This window comes from Nicotiana tabacum, chromosome 14 (assembly GCF_000715075.1).
Source record: "Nicotiana tabacum cultivar K326 chromosome 14, ASM71507v2, whole genome shotgun sequence".
NCBI classification, from domain to species: domain Eukaryota; kingdom Viridiplantae; phylum Streptophyta; class Magnoliopsida; order Solanales; family Solanaceae; genus Nicotiana; species Nicotiana tabacum.
Genome location: NC_134093.1, coordinates 79,896,638 through 79,918,521, shown reverse-complemented (window position 1 = coordinate 79,918,521; position 21,884 = coordinate 79,896,638). Strand labels below are relative to the sequence as shown.

At 38.9% G+C, this 21,884-nt stretch overlaps 2 protein-coding genes across 2 annotated transcripts; both read left to right on the top strand.

Moving 5' to 3' along the window:
• Positions 1 to 9,742: 9,742 nt before the first annotated feature.
• Positions 9,743 to 20,238, top strand: LOC142169009 (uncharacterized). The gene is made up of 4 exons (XM_075230201.1): positions 9,743 to 10,583; positions 12,470 to 12,887; positions 16,804 to 16,906; positions 19,810 to 20,238. Exons 1-4 carry the CDS (start codon positions 9,743 to 9,745, stop codon positions 20,236 to 20,238), a joined length of 1,791 nt encoding a protein of 596 aa, XP_075086302.1.
• Positions 20,239 to 20,817: 579 nt separating this feature from the next.
• Positions 20,818 to 21,639, top strand: LOC142169008 (uncharacterized). Its single transcript, XM_075230200.1, has one exon. The coding sequence runs from the start codon at positions 20,818 to 20,820 to the stop codon at positions 21,637 to 21,639; it is 822 nt and encodes a 273-aa protein (XP_075086301.1).
• Positions 21,640 to 21,884: the final 245 nt, after the last annotated feature.

Genomic DNA, 21,884 nt, shown 5'->3' with positions numbered 1-21,884 from the left:
GAGTGGGGATGCCAAGAGATCGTGGTTCATGGCGAGTGGGGTCACTCCGCCTATCTGGAGTATGATGTTCCATTCATTGAAGGGCTGGATAGAGTTGTCTTCAACGTTGTGGAAATCATGCAGACTACTGAGATGGAGAAAACTAAACAAAATTTGGAAATGCAATCACTGTATAGATCCACGATGGCCATGAGGGAGATGATGAAATACGAATACAGGCCATGAATAGGGTTGGGAGCCATGTCAGATGGAATCACAGAGCCAATTAAACACAATGGATAGAAAGGAAGGGCTGGCATAGGATATCAGCCTCCGAAAGGGAAAGCTCGCATCGTTAGCTCTGGGAAAAAGGCTTTTGTGTCAGAGCATGATGGAAGCACGGGACAGAGTTCAACACCCGAAGATGATATCATCGACGGGATGGGAAAGTTGTTTGTGAATATGATTGAAGAATGATGTGAAGGAACTGACATCAAGACACCGACTATCGGGGATGCCGAACCAGGGGAAGAGCTGCAGAATTAGACAACCTACATCTTTGGTTTGCCGGGAGTCTTGGTAGTATGGAACTGTGAAAGTTTTGTTTTGAAAAGAGCACGGTCAATTGAGTCATGTACCGTGTCTGTAACCTTTTGTCATTTTCCTCTTGTGAACGCTTAAGACGTTCCCCTTTTGATGAAATAAAAGTATCATTTTCCTAAATATCGCAACTTTGTTTTACCACTTTATTTATACTTAGTTTTTCTTTTCAGTAATCAAACCGTTAAAAAACCACGTTCCACGATTATGACATGTAACGAAACCGCTGAGTGCAATGACTCGGATTAAGAGGAATATGATGAGAGTATGATACCAGATAATCTCCCGCAAGAGATCGAGCAGCTGGAGAGTCAGAAGAAGCCCAATCTCAAAGAAACAGAAGTGGTCAATCTTGGAAGCGAAGAATATGTAAAAGAAACCAGAATCAGCATTTACCTAAAATCCGAGTGTGAACAACTAATTTTTGACTACACCCAAATTCTATACTATTTTAGTGTAAATATTTATTTTAGGTCTAATTTTTATATTTTAAACTTTTATCTTACTTTTAATAGGTTTTATTTAAGAAAATTAAAAACTACAAAAAATATTCACATTCTTAGAGTATAAGTTTTGTTCTTATTTTTATATAGAAGAAAATTCTTCTAATTTTAAATGTAAGTTATAGTATTTTTCTTAGTATAATTTAAACTTTAGTGTAAATATTTAGTTTTCTTATTTATATAATATTTAAATATAAAACTAGCTGACTAATACTTTTAGCTATGCATTTTACTTTTTCTTTTTATTCATTTCAAAAGAAAAAAAAAGAGAGTAAAAGTTATTTTTTTAAAAAAGGCAACTAACGAGAAGAATAAAAAAGTAACAAAATAAAAAAAAATACAAAAGTTTCTCCTACTAACTACTTAAACACTCACCCCCTAACTCCCACTCTCTCACGTCTAGCACACACCCTCATATATTTCCTCACCTCAATCCCATGTAAATCAACTCCTTTGCACATTATCAGGTAACCACCAAAAGTTTCTTTATAAAAGAGGAGGACACATTTTGAACAAAGGGGGGTCCAATTTTTGAAAAAGAGAAAATTTTGAACAGGAGAGGAAAACGAAAATTGAGAGAAAAGGAAGAAAGTCATCGTTGATTTCTATTTCCTAAATTGAAGTTCTTGTCTTCTCTGTACACAACAAAAGGTTAGAAATCCATCAATAAAAGATTCTTTCTTTTTAATCTATTTTTTTTCTTTAAAGCTTCTATTTTGGTTTAATTTTATCTAAATATTTCATTATTTTCTCTTTTGTTTTGTTTCTGTTTGTCTGTTTAAAATTAGTTTTTTAAGTAGTTAGAGTTTGTTCTTAAGTGTTAAAGTCACGTAGGGATTAAAGTTTATATCTTTAAGGTGTAATTGAAAAGAATATACTTTGGTTTACTACTTTACTCAGTTACTGTAGTTTGGATGACTATATATATTTTATTCTTTTTTTTTACCTTGCCTCAAAATTAAAAGTTAAAATTTGTTTATATCTAATTTTTCATCATGTCCTATTCACTATTACGAGGCTAAGATATTCTTTCCTAGCTTTTGTTTTGGTGTTAAAATGACGTTATTGCTAAATAAGTAAGAGTATTTAATCAATAGAATTATGTATGATGTTGTGTTATTCATTAATAAGTAGTTTCTGAGGCTTTAAATTAAGTTGACCATGAGTTTTTTATTGACCATTAATTTACGGCAGTATCACCTTTTAAAAAGATAATTTTACTTCCCTTCAAAAATTTATGTAAGATCCTTGTATCATGTTTTGGATTTAGATTTTATTTGAATCTTACTTTATGTGTTGTTTGGAATTTTTTGTTTTGTTTGTAAGACTCACGAGAGAAGTGGGTGACATTTCCATTGATTAGTTTTACGATCTTTCTTTAGTGTGATTAATAGTGAATATCTATATTTGGTTTAATTTGTGATTTGATTTATTATTTTTAATATTCTTTTATTTTAGCATGTTTGGATTCTGATTTGGAGCTGATAGAGATAAAAAAGATAGATAAATGAAATACTCTAAATATGCTAGTATGCTTTAGGCGCGTGTTAACCAATCAATTATCGTGATTATGTACACGTTCACGTGACATAGTTACGATTCCCAAATTAAAGGCAAAGTATGCGTTCGCGCAACTTTGACAAAACAATCTTAAAAATAATAAAGTATTATTAATTGTGTACACGTACGCGTGACATGATTCGTAACATACCAAACAAAATAAATACACGTACGCGTGATTCGTTTCAAGATAATTTCATAATTACGAATAATAAAGCAATTAAAAGCGGTAAAAAGGTAAATGTACATAGGTTCTAAAATGAGTAATTAAATAATTTAATTAAGCCAGGTATGATTAAAGCGACCGTGCTAAAACCACAGAATTCGAGAGTGCCTCACACCTTCTCTCGGGTTAACAGAATTCCTTACCCGGTCTTCTGTGTTCGCGGACCGTAATTCGGAGTCAAAACTTTCTCAATTTGGGATTTCAAACAAACCGGTGACTTGGGACACCAGAAATTATCCCAAGTGGCGACTCTGATTAAATAAATAATCCCATTTTGAATATATACCTTAAATTGGAAAAACTCCTTTCTTTCTTATCCCACGAGAAAAGTAGAGGTGTGACAGCTCTGGCGACTCTGCTGGGGACAAGAACCCAGAACTTCTGGTTCGGGGTTCAGAATTCGAGCTTATAAGATGATTTATACTTGGCTTTATTGATTTGATGTTATTAATGTATTTTTGGGTCTAATGTGCAAATTGTCGCTTATTTACTGCTTTGATATTATTTGAACTATATTAAATTGTCTTCTTACGCCTCCCTTCTGAGTCTTCTGAATTTATGGTGCGCACGTGCGCGTGGCCCACTTTTCTGTTAGAAGTCATACCAATTAGAACGAGGCTGGGTCAGTAACTAGGCCGGGTAGACTTTCGTACTCCCGGTACGTTACTCCCATCTCGACTCGAGCTATCCGCTTGGGTAAGCCAGGTCTAAAATACTCCCCTTAGAATTTAAACCTAGAATAACATAGCCTCATATCGGATCCCTAGTAGGAACGTTTGTTTGCATCATGTGCATTTGACTTTGGGGACTCAACACAGGGGTTGGATCTGTCTAGGACAGGTGTACCCGAAATTACAAGACCATCCTGATGCATCTTATGTGCTACTTGTGCATTATGTTTGATTTGGTTTGTGCATGTTGACCGGTTTCTAAAATAAAATAAAAATATAAAAATATTGAGGGAAAACCAGAAAGAAGAAAATATGAGGGAGAAAATTTGCCCGATTTTCGAAAATCTCAGTATTTACCCCAAAAAAAAAGCCTGAATTTTTCAACCAAAAAAAAAGAGCGTCATCCTATTCCTGAAATATTTACGAACTACGCGGGTCTGATTCTCACCGGATGTGAGATACGTAGGCAACCTTCATAGGGTTCGGCCCCATTTTTATAAAATAACTAAAAAAAAGAAATGTGTCTAGTATTTTTTTTTAAATCAAAAAAACAAATAAGCAGACCCATCTTCGGTTAATCCCAAATCGTTCCTGTCAGAATAGCCTTAGAACATCTTCAAAATTGTTGAAGGGCTGTTCTCGCAAGAACGGACGTGTCTGTCAATTGGGAATCACTTTTACCATAATGCCCTTCCCCCGACCCTAAAGCTATCCTTGAAAGTAAGAAGGGGCCATAGTTGCAAAAATAGCCACCCTTTCTTCGGTCACAATTGCAAAAATAGCCCCCCTTCTCGTTGATTTTTCTTAAAATTGAGTTATTTACAAAAGATTGTTTTGCAAAAGGAGTGCATTGGTTCTATCTCTTGAGACTAGTGTCAACCCTAACCTTAACCACCCACAGGTACAAAATGAGCACTGTCCAGAACACACCATTCACAGTTGTAGACGAGGCTCCACTTCAGCTTCAGATGTGGTGGTATGATTTAGGAGAAAATGGTCAGAAATGGGTCACCAAGTACTTGGGAGCCCTTACAGATATTATGAAAATTAAACCATGGGACGATTTGATTGAGGCACTAGTGACTTTTTGGGACCCCGTTCACAATGTCTTTCGCTTCTCCGATTTTGAGCTAACTCCCACTTTAGAAGAGATAGCTGGATATTCCGGGTTTGGCAGGGATTTGAGAAACCAGGAGCTCATATTCCCAAGGGCTCTTTCTGTACACCGATTCTTCGATCTTCTGAACATCAGTAAGCAAATTAGAAAGACCAATGTAGTCGAAGGGTGTTGTTCTTTCTACTTCTTGTACTCTAGGTTCGGGAAGCCAAATGGGTTTGAAATGCATGAAAAGGGCCTTAACAACAAGCAAAACAAAGACACATGGCAGATTCATCATCGCTTCGCCTTCATAGTGGCATTTCTGGAAATTTTGGTCTTCCCAAACGAGGAGCGGACAATTGATACCCGCATAGCCAGGGTTGTACAGGTCCTCACTACCATAGAACATCACACTCTTGCCCCGATCATTCTATCAGACATTTATCGGGCATTGACTTTGTGCAAGTCCGGGGCAAAATTCTTCGAAGGGTGCAATATTTTGGTACAAATATGGTTGATTGAGCATCTCCGACATCACCCCAAGTTCATGAGCTATGGTCCGAGCAAGGATAATTTCATTGAGAGTTACGAAGAAAGAGTAAAAGATTACAACTCTCCAGAAGGGGTGGAAGCCTGGATATCCCACCTAAGATCTTTAAATGCAAGTCAAATTGAGTGGACTTTGGGATGGCTCCCGGTAAGAGAGGTGATACACATGTCGGCCCTAAAAAGTTATTTGCTGTTGTTGGGTTTGAGAAGTGTCCAGCCGTATGCGCCACACAGAGTTCTAAGACAGCTAGGAAGGTACCAAGTAGTACCTAAGGATGAAGATTTGAGTGTGCAAGTGATTGAGCTACACCCCGAAGCCCCACTCCCCGAAGCTTTAATCCAGCAAATTTGGAATGGTTGTCGCTACTTGAAAGATGATACTCAGGTGCCAGATCCTGCGAGAGGTGAGGTAGATCTGGGTTATGCTATATGGTTTGGGAAGAGGTCTCATGTGGATGATGTGCCAGAGCCCAAAAGGCCCACAAAAGGCCGCATGTTCAAGCCTTTGATGATAAAATCCAAGAACGGTTGGCTTGGGGTGAACGGGAAAAGGGATACAAAACAACTATTCATGCCTTAGAAGAAAGGCTGAGAAACCTCAATTTTGAGAAAGACTTGCAAGAACAAGAAGCCGAAGGGGAAAAGAAGAGTCTGATCCACAAAAATGAAGCCCTTCGTGCTCAACTTCAACAGATGAAGAAAGCCTCTGAAGTGCCAGTGAGAAGTTGGAAAGACCAGAGAACCATTGCCAATCTGATGGAAAAGGTGCAAGATTATGATTCCCTCTTGGCAAAGACTGAAAAGGCGTTGGACAAAGCCAAGGAAAAGATCGTACAGCTAAATGAGAAGGCCGAATCAAGTAAGGATCACCAAGTAACAAAATTTGAAGAAGAGAGGGCTCAATTCGAGAGAGAAAAGGCCCATTGGGTACGTTCAGAAGCTCAGCTCCATGCACAGTTGGAAGAAATGAGAAGGTACAATAGAGAATACCAGCATGTAGATTTTGATAGGGAGATGGCTCAGGCGAGACTCGAGCAGGCTAGACTCCGGGCTCAGTTGGAGTCAGCCTTAGATCGTGAGGGCCACATAAGGGAGATAGCCACCACTCGCCAGCAGCAGTTACAAGATCGAGACCAGAATTTCCAGTACTTCAAAGAGCAAGTCCATAATTTAGCTGTTTATACCGCTCAAAGTTATGTGAACTGCCAAGGGATGGATTATGAGAAGTTTTTGGAGCATGCACCTACTTTTGCCAGTCATCTTGCAGCAGAGTTAGAAAGGATGTACCGTACATTAGGGGGTCAACCAGGGCAAGCCCCACCATGAGCAGATGTTCCAGTGTTTGAAAGCAAGAAGATTGTGGAGTTGAATTATAGTCGTAGTTGTTAGAACTTTTCATGTAGTAGTTATGTTTTAGTTTGAGTCATTGTTGAATCTTTAAAATCACTGTCTTTTAGTCTTGTCAGAGTTTGGTAAGTCATTTTCAATGTAATGTCCTTTCTGTTATTGTATTATTTCGTTTTGTTTAAAAAAAACAAAACTACTATTATTGTTTTTCCCTGAACTACGTAATGGTCTGATTCATGCGGCGTCATGATACGTAGGCAATCCTCATCGGATGCGATCATAACCATAATTAATCTAAAAAAAATGAAAAAAAAAACCCCGTTAAATTCAAGATGAAAATAAACCAATAAATCAATAAGCCGGGATGAAACATAAAGCCTTCCAAGATCATTTTAGAAATGAAAATGGCATTAGGTGCATGACATATAATGTGTGATTAATATCTGCAAAATGCCTAACTCTAACACGTTTGTTGTTTGTCATTTTAAAAGATAAAGTAAAACAGAGGTGGTTGGTTTGTGGTTTAAACTGGCGACTCACCCTTACAACACGAGATCAAAAGGAAAAAGTAGAATGGCAGACAACAGTGAGAATGAGTCAGATAATGATGATGTCCATGGACAATTGGTTGAACAAGGTTCAGGACTGGTTGAAGAAGTAAGAGTGTTGAAGCAATAATTGGCAGAGATGTACCAAGCCTGGGTGAATGGACAAGCACTGCCCTCACTACCCATAGGGCCTTCGGATAATCTTCATAATGTGTCAGTTGCCACTCAAGTGCCTATCTCCATAACAAGTAACCCATTGTACCAACCTGGATTCAGTTCGAGCATTAACCTTCCCACTATCCCCAGTACCTCCATTCCACGTCCTCCAATCGCACCCCTCAGAAATGACCCACTTACTATACCCATTGTCCATACTTTCACTGTCCCTCAACCGGCTATTGCTCAAAAGTCCAATAATGATCCACAACTGGATGCTCATGATGCCCAACATTACTCTCCAGAACTGACTTTAAATGTTCCAGATTCATACAAGCATACTCCTCATAACGTGTTCCCAATTGAGATCGAAAAGCCCAAAAAGAATATGGAACAAGAGGAAATGACTAGAAAAATGAAGAGCTTGGAACAAACCATGAGAAACATACAGGGTTTGGGCGGCCACAAGAGTGTTTCGTTTAACGATCTATGCATGTTTCCCCATGTTCATTTGCCACCCGGCTTCAAGACCCCCAAGTTTGATAAGTATGATGGGCATGGTGATCCCGTTCCCCATTTGAAGAGGGGAGCGGGAGGCAAAGAAGAATTGCTCATGGCTTATTTTGGGGAAAGTTTGACAGGAATTTCTTCAGAGTGGTTCATAGATCAAGACATCTCTCTCTGGCACATTTGGAATGACATGGCTCAAGATTTTGTCCAACAGTTTCAGTACAACATTGATATAGTGCCAGACCGCTCCTCTCTCGTCAACATAAAGAAGAAACCAACAGAAAGCTTCAGAGAATATGCAATCAAGTGGAGAGAGCAGGCTGCTAGGGTCAAACTACCAATGAAAGAGGCAGAAATGATTAACTATTTCCTCCAAGCTCAGGATCCTGATTACCTCCATTACATGTTGGCCGCCATCGGTAAACCTTTTGCTGAGGCGATTGAGATTGGTGAAATAGTTGAGAATGGCATGAAGTCAGGCAAAATTGTGAGTCAGGTAGCCCTTAAGGCGACCACACAAGCAATTCAAAGCGGGTCAGGCAGTTTCGAAAATCGAAAAAAGAAGGAGGAAGGATCCATGATGGCATCTGGGTTCGGGGGAGTTCAAGAGGAATAGCTCCTTCTTACGTGCAATTCCAACAAGGACAATCCAATTCTCCTCAACATTATTATCCGCCTCAAGGTCCCCGATACTCAGTTCCCCTGCAACAATACACAGTGTTTAATGCTCAGGCTTATGCTAGGCCTCCTAATCACCAACAATGGCGGGCACCGATTCCACAAGGCTCCCGTCAACTCCGGCCGAATTTTCAGGCACCATATAATCCTCGTCCCCGACAAGAATATGTGAGAGAACAGGAGCCAAAGAAAGAGTTCACCCCAATTGGAGAATCGTATACAAGCCTATTTCGAAAGTTGATGCAGTTGAAGTTGATTGGACCTATTATGCCGCATTATGTGAATCCAAATTCAAAAGGTTTTGACTCAAATGCAAGATGTGAGTATCACTCTAACACCCAAGGGCATAGTACTGAAAATTGTTGGACATTAAAGAAAGCCATTGAAAATTTGATTGAAGCAAAGGCAATTGTGGTAACAAACAATGAGGATACTCCTAATATCACAAACAATCCTCTCCCAACTCATGATAATACACATTTTTTGGGATGATTTGTGATGATCGGGATTATAAGCAGTCTGGCAAGACAGAGATGGTTGTTAGAACCATAGGGCCAGAACCAAAAGTGATAGTGAGCCCGCCGCAATTGGCACCATTAATGGTGAAAGGTGCGAATTCTAGTTTGAACTTGGCATGTTCTGAAAAAATGATTCTCTATGTTCCTAGAAGCACAAAAAAGGTTGAGGTTCAATTGGGTGGGCCAAAACTTTACATCCCCGGGGGCATTCAAAAGATCATTCCGAATAATGGTTTGAGGAATATAACAGAGCCAGTCATGATCCGACCTGTTGCCCAACTCCTAGTGACAAACACAAAAGCTATTCCCTGGAATTATAATAAGACTGTCATGACATACAAAGGAAAAGAGATAGTTGAAGAAACAAGTGAAATGGGGGGCTTGACCCGCTCTGGAAGGTGTTATTCACCAGAGGAATTGAGAAAAGCTAAGCAAGCCAGGGAAAGTCATTTGCCAGTGAAAGAACCCGTTGCAGAAAAAGAAGCGGAGGAATTCCTTAAGAAGATGAAATTGCAAGACTACTCAATCATTGACCAACTAAGGAAAACTCCTGCTCAGATATCTTTGTTATCTCTGCTTTTGCATTCAGAAGAGCATCATCGTGTGTTGATCAAAACTTTGAACGAGGCATATGTCTCAGAAAAGACAACGGTGAATCAGCTAGAAAAAATGGCTGAAAGATTCTTTGAAGTAAATAGAATTACTTTCAGCGATGATGATTTGCCTGAGGAAGGGGCTGGCCACAATTGAGCTTTGCATCTTATGGTCAAATGTGAAGGGCACTACGTAAAAGGAGTCATGATTGACGGAGGCTCAAGTGTAGATGTGTGTCCTCTTTCTACTCTACAACAGCTGAACATCGACACTAACAGAATTCGAACCAGTAATGTCAGCATCAGAGCTTTTGATGGTTCAAAAAGAGACACTATTGGGGAAATCGAACTCACCATGACAATCAGCCCGGTTGATTTTAACATTGTCTTTCAAGTGTTAGATATGGAAACTTCCTATAATTTTCTTTTGGGAAGGCCGTGGATCCATATGGCCAGAGCTGTACCATCCACCCTACATCAAATGGTCAAATTCGACTGTGACGGGCAAGAAATTATTATTCATGGGGAGGACGACTCATCTGTCTATAAAGACCCGTCCATTCCATATATCGACGCCAAGGAAGGATGTGAATCTATCATATATCAAGCATTTGAGGTGATTGAGGTGGACCAAGTGGATGAAGGAAAACCAATTCTGCATCCCCGTCTTTCAGCCACATCTATGATGGTAGCTTTGCTGATGTTGAGGAACGGCTATGAACCAGGAAAAGGATTGGGATCCTCTCTACAAGGAATTGTGAACCCCATTGCTCCATTTTTGAAGAAAAATACCTTTGGCTTGGGCTTTAAACCAACATCAGCTGACATAGACAGAGCCAAGGCCCGCAAAAAGAATGGTTGGAATCTGTCCAAACCAATCCCTCACATTGCCTACTCTTTTGTCAAGCCACAATTTGAAGAAGTCCAAAATCCTTCTACTCAGGATGACATTGACGGAGTTTCCCAGGGTCTCAAGGAGATGTTCTATAAGATCAATATGGTTCAAGTTGGGGAGGGCCCTAGCCGGGCAAGTGTTCAACTGATTGGTCCAGATACCTCGCTCAGCAACTGGGAAGCAACTCCTCTTCCCATCAGGAAGGAGTCTTGGTAGCCTGTTTTGTTGTTTTTTCTGTATTTGGATTATTTTAAGGGTTGTAATCCAGATATTTTAGTTTAGTTGCTTTGCTGTGATGTTAACCCTTCTATCCTTTCAAATTCAATGAAATGAAGTTCCATTTTCGTAGTAAAATTCTATCTTTTTATTTTCCTAATTTTTGTTAATTTCTTATCATTTTCAGTTTCGATAGTGCTAGCTTTAAAAACATGACATGCACGCGGAATTCATGCCCAGATCTTAAAAAGCTGTCTAATCTCGAAATAATGAATCAAGAAGTTGAGTATGACGAAGATGAGGCTTTTAGAGAAATAAAAAGGGAATTGGATCAATTTGAGAATAAGCCTAAGCCTAACTTAAATGAAACTGAGGCAATTAACCTGGGAAGTCCTGAAGAAATCAGAGAAACAAAAATAAGCATCCTTACTGAACAAAAGACGAGAGATGCCATAATTCAAGTTTTGTTCGAGTATAGAGATGTATTTTCTTGGTCGTATGATGACATGCCGGGTTTGAGTGCCGATATAGTGGTCCATAAGCTTCCCACACATCCTAATTTTCCACCAATCCAACAAAAACAAAGGAAGTTTAAGACAGACATGAGTGATAAGATTAAAGAAGAAATCACGAAGCAACTAAGTGCAAATGTGATCAGGGTCGTCCGATACACTACATGGTTAGCAAATGTTGTGCCAGTGCCAAAGAAGGATGGGAAAATCAGAGTTTGTATTGACTATAGGGATTTAAACAAAGCAAGTCCAAAGGACAACTTTCCCATACCCAACATTCATATCCTTGTTGACAATTGTGCTAAACATGAGATCCAATCTTTTGTGGATTGTTATGCCGGATATCACCAAATTCTGATGGATGAAGAAGATGCAAAAAAGACCGCCTTCACAACTCCATGGGGAACTTATTGTTATAGGGTTATGCCATTCGGTTTGAAGAATGCAGGGGCAACTTACATGAGAGCCATGACTACCATGTTCCATGACATGATGCACAAAGAGATTGAAGTGTATGTTGATGATGTGATCATTAAGTCGAGAACACAAGCTGACCATGTGCAAAACTTGAAAAAGTTCTTTGAAAGGCTACGAAGGTACAATCTCAAACTCAATCCAGCCAAATGTGCATTTGGAGTTCCTTCTGGGAAGCTTTTGGGTTTTATAGTTAGTCGAAGAGGCATTGAGTTAGATCCCTCCAAGATAAAAACCATTCTAGAGCTGCCTCCCCCGAAGAACAAAACAGAAGTCATGAGTTTACTCGGGAGGTTGAATTACATTAGCAGGTTCATCTCGCAGCTTACAACCACATGTGAGCCTATTTTTAAGTTGTTGAAAAAGAACGCCGCTATCAAGTGGACAGATGAGTGCCAAGAAGCTTTTGATAAGATCAAGGAATATTTGTCAAATCCCCCTGTTTTGGTCCCGCCGGAACCTGATAGGCCTCTATTTTTATATCTGTCAGTAATGGATAGTTCCTTTGGTTGTATTCTGGGTCAACATGATGCCACAGGCAAAAGGGAACAAGCAATATATTATTTAAGCAAAAAGTTCACCACTTATGAGGCCAAATGCACTCTTTTGGAAAGGATATGTTGCGCCTTAACCTGGGTCGCCCAGAAGCTTAGGCATTATCTTTTGGCCTATACAACTTACCTCATATCCCGAATGGATCCCCTGAAGTACATCTTTCAGAAGCCGATGCCAACAGGCAAATTGGCAAAGTGGCAAATCTTGCTCATAGAGTTTGATATTGTTTATGTCACTCGCACTGCCATGAAGGCACAAGCTTTGGCTGATCATCTGGCAGAAAACCCGGTTGATGATGAGTATGAGTCTTTGAACACATATTTCCCAGATGAAGAGGTTAATTTAGTTGAAGAAGTAGTCCAAGATGACAGTCAAATTTGGAAACTATACTTTGATGGGGCTATCAACATCAAAGGCGTAGGGATTGGGACAATTCTGGTATCACCTACTGGGCAACATTACCCTGCTACGGCGCGACTTCGTTTTTTCTGTACAAACAACATAGCAGAATATGAAGCTTGCATCATGGGTCTGAACAAGGCAATAAATCTAAATGTGCATGAACTGTTGGTGATGGGAGATTCAGATTTGCTTATTCGGCAGGCTCAAGGTGATTGGGAGACTCGAGAGATCAAGCTCATTCCATATAGACAATGTGTGGAGGATCTTAGCAAAAGGTTCAAGTCCATCGAATTCAGGTACATTCCCAGGTTTCACAATGAATTAGTCGATGCCTTGGCCACCCTAGCCTCAATGCTTCCATATCCGGGTAATACTCACATTGACCCATTAGAAATTCAAATTCGATATCAACATGGTTATTGCAATACAATTGAAGCAGAACCAGATGGTGAACCAAGGTATCGTGATATTAAATAGTTTCTGAAAACAAGAGAATATCCGGAACATGCTAATAGGGATCAAAAGAGAACTTTTAGGCGACTCTCTAATGGTTTCTTTTTGAGTGGGGAAATCCTATACAAAAGAGCTCTGGATTTGAATTTGTTGAGATGTGTGGATGCCAAAGAAGCTGGAATGATTATGAATGAGGTGCATTCGGGAGTTTGTGGTCCGCACATGAATGGATATGTTCTAGCAAAGAAAATCCTTCGAGCAGGATATTATTGGCTTACTATGGAATGAGATTGCTTTCGTTTTGTTCGCAAGTGCCACCAGTGTCAGATTCACAGTGATTTGATTCACTCGCCTCCTTCAGAGTTGTATCCTATGTCGGCTCCTTGGCCTTTTGTTTCTTGGGGAATGGACGTTATTGGCCCAATCGAGCCAAAAGCTTCAAATAGGCACAGATTCATCTTGGTTGCAATTGATTACTTCACCAAATGGGTGGAAGCTATTACATTGAAAGCAGTTACCAAGAAAGCAGTAGTAGACTTTGTTCACTCCAACATCATTTGTCGTTTCGGTATTCCAAAAATCATTATCACGGATAATGCTGCTAATTTGAATAGTCATCTGATGAAGGAGGTATGTGAACAATTTAAAATTGAGCATCGTAATTCTACTCCTTACCGTCCCAAAGCTAATGGAGCTGTTGAAGCTGCGAATAAGAACATCAAGAAGATTCTTAGGAAGATGATCCAAGGGTCTAGACAATGGCACGAGAAACTACCTTTTGCTCTTTTAGGATACCGGACAACTGTCCGTACATCAGTTGGCGCAACACCCTACTTATTGGTTTATGGAACTGAAGCGGTCATACCTGCTGAAATTGAGATTCCCTCTCTCCGAATCATTGTTGAAGCAGGGATTGAGGACACTGAATGGGTGAAGTCCCGATTGGAACAGTTGAATTTGATTGATGAAAAGCATTTGGCGGCAGTTTGTTTTGGTCAGTTATACCAACAAAGAATGGCACGCGCTTACAATAAGAAAGTGTTCCCAAGACAATTCGAGGTAGGACAACTTGTTTTGAAACATATCTTTCCGCACCAGGAAGAAGCAAAAGGAAAGTTCGCCCCAAATTGGCAAGGTCCTTACCTCGTCAAGAAAGTATTGTCAAAAGGAGCTCTACAATTGGTAGATATAGAAGGAAAGGTGACTGATATATCCGTCAACGCAGATGCGGTCAAGAGATACTATGTATGACATGGCTATGTTGGGGCATTCTTATATTTAGCATTCTCAGGTTGGGATGACGAAAGGCTATCATTCTCACTACCCAAACACTGGTCAACCCTAGTTATCCCTTTGAAGCCTTATTTATATTTCTTTGTTTTCCCCTCTTTTGGAACCAATGTACTTTTTAAAAAAAAAAGGAAGAAAGAAAGAAAGAAAGAAAACTCAAAAAAAAATCATCAAAACAAGTTCATGTTAATTGAACTACGTCTGACCTGATTTCGAAAGGATATGTAGGCAGCCTCACTCTGGGGTTCGGTCACACCAAAATAAAAATTCAACATGTCCCCAGTATTCAAATAAACTGGGGCATGGTTTTATTTTATTTTCGATGGTTGTTCCATCAAAATGGTTCCAAAAGTTGTAATTCAGTTGAATATTTCTTTTTACCTTTCCCTGCTAAGACCTTCTGATCAACTTTCGAGAATGCTAAGTCAGTATACTACGGGTGATGCCTCAACCATTGTAAAAAGAGAAAAATAAATGAGAGAGTCTTATTGGTGAAAACTCTCACGGGCACTATAAGGCAATGGTGAGTTGAGAGAAAGACAAATGAGAGAGGTCAATTGGTGAAAACCCACAAAGGGCATCATTGATCGATTTAGGTCTTCATATATCTTGCCACAAGCATGGTTAAGACAAAGTTTACAACATATTTCGAGAATTAGACGGTTCAAACGGATTGGGCATCCAGTCCAAAATGCATGTCATGTTCATTGAAGTCAGCATATTCCTCCAGATAAGTCCTTTCTTTCCCTGAAAGGGACACTTCTTGATTAAGTCATAATACATGTTAGTTCACTTTCTTGTTTTCTTTCGCGTTACTTTCTTGAGTCCCTTTTAGTCTAATTTTGTCAAAGCAAAGCAAAGAAAAGGCCACAAAATTAGTTATAGTTTCCCCATTATATAAAGCAAAGATTGTTGGGCATAAACCGTATGGGCAAAGGCATAAAGCCATTTGTGATTTTCATTGACGAGCAAAAGGCTGGAAGGACTGAACAATGTTCCAAGGGTCAACAAAAGTTACTCAGTTAAAAGATTTTTGGGAGCAAGGTTGTTTGCACCACAAATATAAATGGTGATAGGCACAAAATAGTCAGGCTTCGATGCTGAGAAAGAAGATCTCCAGAAAGTAAGGATAGAATCTCCCGGCAATTTGTACGACCATCGACTGAGTTAGTTTTTCTAACAAGTGTAATGGACGCAAGGTCAAGTCACCCAAAGAAATCAAGGCCACAAACTGACCCCCATTTTAAAACTAATGAATCTTTCTTTGTTCAAAACAGGAACTGAACAGTTTTAGGAAACAGTTCGTGAAGGGACGAACCCCACCAAGAGAAGTTCTCAAAATCCTTGTTTTTTTTTTCCAATATACATATAATCATGTTATTTTTAGTTTAATTTTAGGGAATCAATACCCTATCTTTAATACAGGGTACTACATCCCCTGGCTGCATTATTTATAGCCTACATAGGGTACGACATTCCCTAGTAGCATACCAGAGTGCCTACGTAGGGTACGACATTTCCTAGTAGCATTCCAGAGCGCCACGAGCCTCATCTTATCACCAACACAGGGTACTACATCCCCTGATTGCATTACTTTCTGCCAACATAGGGTACGACATTCCCAGTAACATCTCAAAGTGCTACGAGCCTCATTTTTATTGCAAACATAGGGTACGACATTCCCTAGTAGCATCCCGAGGGCCACGAGCCTCACCTTATTGCTAACATAGGGTACTACATCCCATGGCTGCATTACTTTCTGCTAACATAGGGTACGACATTCCCTAGTAGCATCTCAGAGCGCCACAAGCCTCATTTTATTGCCAACATAGGGTACGATATTCCCTGGTAGCATCCCAGAGTGCCACGAGCCTCATCTTATCGCCAACACAGGGTACTACATCCCCTGGCTGCATTACTTTCTGCCAAAATAGGGTACGACATTCCCTAGTTGCATCTCAGAGAGCCACGAGCCTCATCTTGTTGCCAAACACAGGGTACTACATCCCCTGGTTGCATTACTTTTTGCTAACATAGGGTACGACATTCCCTAGTAGCATCTCAGAGAGCCACGAGCCTCATCTTATTGCCAAACACAGGGTACTACATCCCCTGGTTATATTTTTCATTGCTAACATAGGGTATGACATTCCCTAGTAGCATCTTAGAGAGCCACGAGCCTCATCTTACTGCCAAACATAGGGTACGACATTCCCTAGTAGCATCTCTGAGTGCCACGAGCCTCATCTTATTGTCAACATAGGGTACTACATCCCCTGGTTGCCTTCCTTCTTATTAACATAGGGTACGACATCCCCTATTACTCAAAAAAAAAAACTTTTTTTTTCAATTCTTTATTCTGCAATAGCAAATATAGTTTAATGAATTTTCAATAACTCACAAAATTTTCCTAGAGCAAACTGGGGCAGAAAATGTTTGTTCGTTTTGTTTGTTTCTGATGGTTTGCAGGTTTTTTCTGCAAAGTACAGATTGGATGTGCAAAAATAAGATTCCATCTCTCGCCAGAGAAAGTGAAACATTTGATCTCAATACCAGCCGAACCAGCTTTGACGTAATGCATGCGGAGACATAGGGTCTCAAGATCCATCTTCTCATCATCTGATCAAGAATCAAGCCTCGGAGAATATTTCATAGTTTGTTACATCGAGAGCATCAAGTTTCAGTCTAAAGTCAATGAGGGAAGCAAGTCAAGAATCAAGACAAGACTCCAGATGGCATTTAGATAGAAATTTTGTAACTCTTAGATTTCAAGAGTATGTAATTTTCTTTTCATTTTGATGTAATAGTAGGAACCGCGGATCTGAACCTCGACGGAACTTCACTCGACTCTCCCTCTAAGCATACTCCATCACTCTACGTTCACTTGAACTACACGTGACCTGATTCCCTTATAACCCGGGATATGTAGGCTGCCTAAAACCAAGGCTCGGTCACATACCTTTCTTTTATCTTATTTTTTTCATTTTAAATAATAGTGAGGTAAAAAATTAGTTACCTTGTTCATTTTCTTTGCCTGAAAACTTTTCATGTTTCCAAGCAAAGAGGGGCATGCTGTGAACAACTAATTTTTGACTACACCCAAATTCTATACTATTTTAGTGTAAATATTTATTCTAGGTCTAATTTTTATATTTTAAACTTTTATCTTACTTTTAATAGGTTTTATTTAAGAAAATTAAAAACTACAAAAAATATTCACATTCTTAGAGTATAAGTTTTGTTCTTATTTTTATATAGAAGAAAATTCTTCTAATTTTAAATATAAGTTATAGTATTTTTCTTAGTATAATTTAAACTTTAGTGTAAATATTTAGTTTTCTTATGTATATAATATTTAAGTATAAAACTAGCTGACTAATACTTTTAGCTATGCATTTTACTTTTTCTTTTTATTCATTTCAAAAAAAAAAAAAGGAGAGTAAAAGTTATTTTTTTTTAAAAAGGCAACTAACAAGAAGAATAAAAAAGTAACAAAATAAAAAATATACAAAAGTTTCTCCTACTAACTACATAAACACTCACCCCATAACTCCCACTCTCTCACGTCTAGCACACACCCTCATATATTTTCTCACATCAATCCCATGTAAATCAACTCCTTTGCACATTATCAGGTAACCACCAAAAGTTTCTTTACAAAAGAGGAGGACACATTTTGAACAAAGGGGGGTCCAATTTTTGAAAAAGAGAAAATTTTGAACAGGAGAGGAAAAAGAAAATTGAGAGAAAAGGAAGAAAGTCATCATTGATTTCCATTTCCTAAATTGAAGTTCTTGTCTTCTCTGTACACAACAAAAGGTTAGAAATCCATCAATAAAAGATTCTTTCTTTTTAATCTATTTTTTTTTCTTTAAGGCTTCTATTTTGGTTTAGTTTTATCGAAATGTTTCATTATTTTCTCTTTTGTTTTGTTTCTGTTTGTCTGTTTAAAATTAGTTTTTTAAGTAGTTAGAGTTTGTTCTTAAGTGTTAAAGTCACGTAGGGATTAAAGTTTAGATCTTTAAGGTGTAATTGAAAAGAATATACTTTGGTTTACTACTTTACTCAGTTACTGTAGTTTGGATGACTATATATATTTTATTCTTTTTTTTTACCTTGCCTCAAAATTAAAAGTTAAAATTTGTTTATATCTAATTTTTCAGTATGTCCTATTCACTGTTGCGAGGCTAAGATATTCTTTCCTAGCTTTTGTTTTGGTGTTAAAATGACGTTATTGCTAAATAAGTAAGAGTATTTAATCAATAAAATTATGTATGATGTTGTGTTATTCATTAATAAGTAGTTTCTGAGGCTTTAAATTAAGTTGACCATGAGTTTTTTATTGACCATTAATTTACGGCAGTATCACCTTTCAAAAAGATAATTTTACTTCCCTTCAAAAATTTATGTAAGATCCTTATATCATGTTTTGGATTTAGATTTTATTTAAATCTTACTTTATGCGTTGTTTGGAATTTTTTGTTTTGTTTGTAAGACTCACGAGAGAAGTGGGTGACATTTTCATTGATTAGTTTTACGATCTTTCTTTAGTGTGATTAATAGTGAATATCTATATTTGGTTTGATTTGTGATTTGATTTATTATTTTTAATATTCTTTTATTTTAGCATTTTTGGATTCTGATTTGGAGCTGATAGAGATAAAAAAAGATAGATAAATGGAATACTCTAAATACGCTAGTATGCTTTAGGCGCGTGTTAACCAATCAATTATCGTGATTATGTACACGTTCGCGTGACATAGTAACGATTTTCCAAATTAAAGGCAAAGTATGCGTTCGCGCAACTTTGACAAAACAATCTTAAAAATAATAAAGTGTTATTAATTGTGTACACATACGCGTGACATGATTCATGACATACCAAACAAAATGAATACACGTACGCGTGATTCGTTTCAAGATAATTCCATAATTACGAATAATAAAGCAATTAAAAGCGGTAAAAAGGTAAATGTACATAGGTTCTAAAATGAGTAATTAAATAATTTAATTAAGCCAGGTATGATTAAAGCGACCGTGATAAAACCACGGAATCTGAGAGTACCTCACACCTTCTCTCGGGTTAACAGAATTCCTTACCCGGTCTTCTGTGTTCGCGGACCGTAATTCGGAGTCAAAACTTCCTCGATTTGGGATTTCAAATAAACCGGTGACTTGGGACACCAGAAATTATCCCAAGTGGAGACTCTGATTAAATAAATAATCCCATTTCGAATAATGTCACTTAAATTGAAAAAATTCCTTTCTTTCTTATCCCACGAGAAAAGTAGAGGTGTGACACCGAGTAGAAGGAAAAAATGATTGAGATCCTCCGACAGTACGTCACCAGGATTAAGCACCGACATTGTCTTGCATCGACTACCCACTCGGCCTACCAGACCGCCAGTCAAGCAGAATCCCAGGAAGTTCAAACCTGATTTAAGTCTAAGGATAAAAGAAGAAGTGACCAAACAGATAGAAGCAAATGTAGTAAGGGTCACTAACAATCCAAGCTGGGTGGCAAACATCGTCCCAATGCCTAAGAAGAACGGAAAGATCAGAATATGTGTGGACTACCGAGATCTCAACAAAGTTAGTCCAAAGGATGATTTTCCCCTGCCAAATTTCCACATCCTCATCGACAATTGTGCGAAACATGAACTGCAGCCATTTGTGGATTGTTTCGTTGGTTACCATCAAATCTTAATGAACGAGGAAGACGCAGAGAAGACAGCCTTCACCACGCCTTGGGGAGTCTACTATTATAGAGTTATGTTGTTCGGTCTTAAGAACACCAGTGCCACCTACATGAGGGCCAGGACGACCCTCTTTCACGACATGATTCATAAGGAGATTGAAGCTTATGTGGATGACGTCATCATAAAGTCTCGAAAGAGGTCATAGCACTTGAACAACTTGAGGAAATTTTTTGAAAGCCTGTGAAGGTACAGTTTGAAGTTGAACCCAGAAAAGTGTGCGTTCGGAGTCCCCGCTGAGAAACTATTAGGTTTCATTGTAAGTAGGAAGGGAATAGAACTGGATCCATTAAAAGTCAAGGCCATCCAGGAATTACCACCACCAAAGAGCAAGAAAGATGTCATGAGTTTCCTGGGCAGACTGAATTACATCAGTCATTTCATAGCCTAGTCCACGGTAATTTGTGAACCCATTTTCAAGCTGCTAAAGAAGGATGCTGCCACAAAATGGACGGAGGAGTGCCAGAAAGCCTCTGACAAAATCAAAGAGTATCTTTCAAACCTGCCAGTGTTGGTTCCCCCCAAACCAGGGAAACCATTATTGCTCTATTTGTCAGTCTTGGACAATGCCTTCGGCTGTATGTTAGGGCAGCGTGATGAAACTGAGAGGAAGGAGTAGGCCATCAACTAGTTAAGCAAGAAGTTCACACCGTGTGAGGCCAAGTATACCCTGATAGAATGCACTTGTTGTGCTCTGACTTGGATTGCTTAGAAGCTAAGGCATTACATGTCGGCATACACTATTCATCTGATATCTCGGCTCAACCCGCTCAAGTACATTTTTCAGAAGCTAATGCCTAATGGAAAGCTAGCTAAATGGCAAATTCTCCTCAGTAAATTTAACATTGTGTACATAACTCAGAAGGCTATCAAAGGGAAAGCTTTAGCCGATCACCTTGCCGAGAATCCAGTGGATGGAGATTACGAACTGTTTACCAAATATTTCCCCTATGAAGAAGTACTATTTGCTGGGGAGGATATTGCAGAATCATACCCTGGGTGGAGAATATTTTTCGATGGAGCAGCAAACTTCAAAGGAGTCGAAATTGTGGCAGTCCTAATTTCGAAATCTGGACAACATTATCCAACATCGGCAAAGATAAGATTCCCTTGTACAAATAATATGGCTGAATACGAAGTGTGTATCCTTGGAATCAGAATGGCAATCGACATGAAGATCAAAGAACTTTTGGTCATAGGAGATTCCAATTTGTTGATACACCAAGTCCAAGGAGAATGGTCCACCAATTTGTTAAAGGAGTTGTGTAAGAAGTTCGCAAAGATTGAGTTCAAGCACGTCCCCAGGATTCAGAACGAGTTCGCCGACGCCCTTGCAACCTTATCATCTATGATTATGCATCCAGACAAGAACTACATTGACCCTATCGAGGTAGAGATCAAGGACAAGCAATCCTATTGCTTCGCTATGAATGAAGAACCAGATGGTAAACCATGGTATCATGACATCAAGAAATTCTTTAAGACCCAAGAGTACCTAGAGAATGCTACTAATGGTGAAAAGGGAGCCCTCGGAAGGTTATACCCATAGAGCCTGCAGCATCAAACGGACATCGTTTCATCTTGGTAGCCATCGACTATTTCACCAAATGGGTCAAGGCATCTACTTACAAGGCCTTCACAAACAAGGTAGTGGCAGATTTTGTCTGAAACAACATCGTCTGTAGATTTGGAATACTAGAATGCATCATCATAAACAATGCCGCTAACCTCAATAGAGACCTCATGAGATAAATCTACGAGAAGTTCAGAATTATCCACCGCAATTCCACAGCC

Bases quoted from the DNA above. Each gene is read 5' to 3' on its own strand.
- LOC142169008 (XM_075230200.1), top strand. From the start codon at position 20,818: ATGTCGGCATACACTATTCATCTGATATCTCGGCTCAACCCGCTCAAG.
- LOC142169009 (XM_075230201.1), top strand. From the start codon at position 9,743: ATGATTGACGGAGGCTCAAGTGTAGATGTGTGTCCTCTTTCTACTCTA. The intron at 12,888-16,803 runs GTACATTCCCAG...GATGGTTTGCAG, and splicing joins TTCAAGTCCATCGAATTCAG to GTTTTTTCTGCAAAGTACAG. The intron at 16,907-19,809 runs GTAATGCATGCG...GTGACCAAACAG, and splicing joins CCAGCCGAACCAGCTTTGAC to ATAGAAGCAAATGTAGTAAG.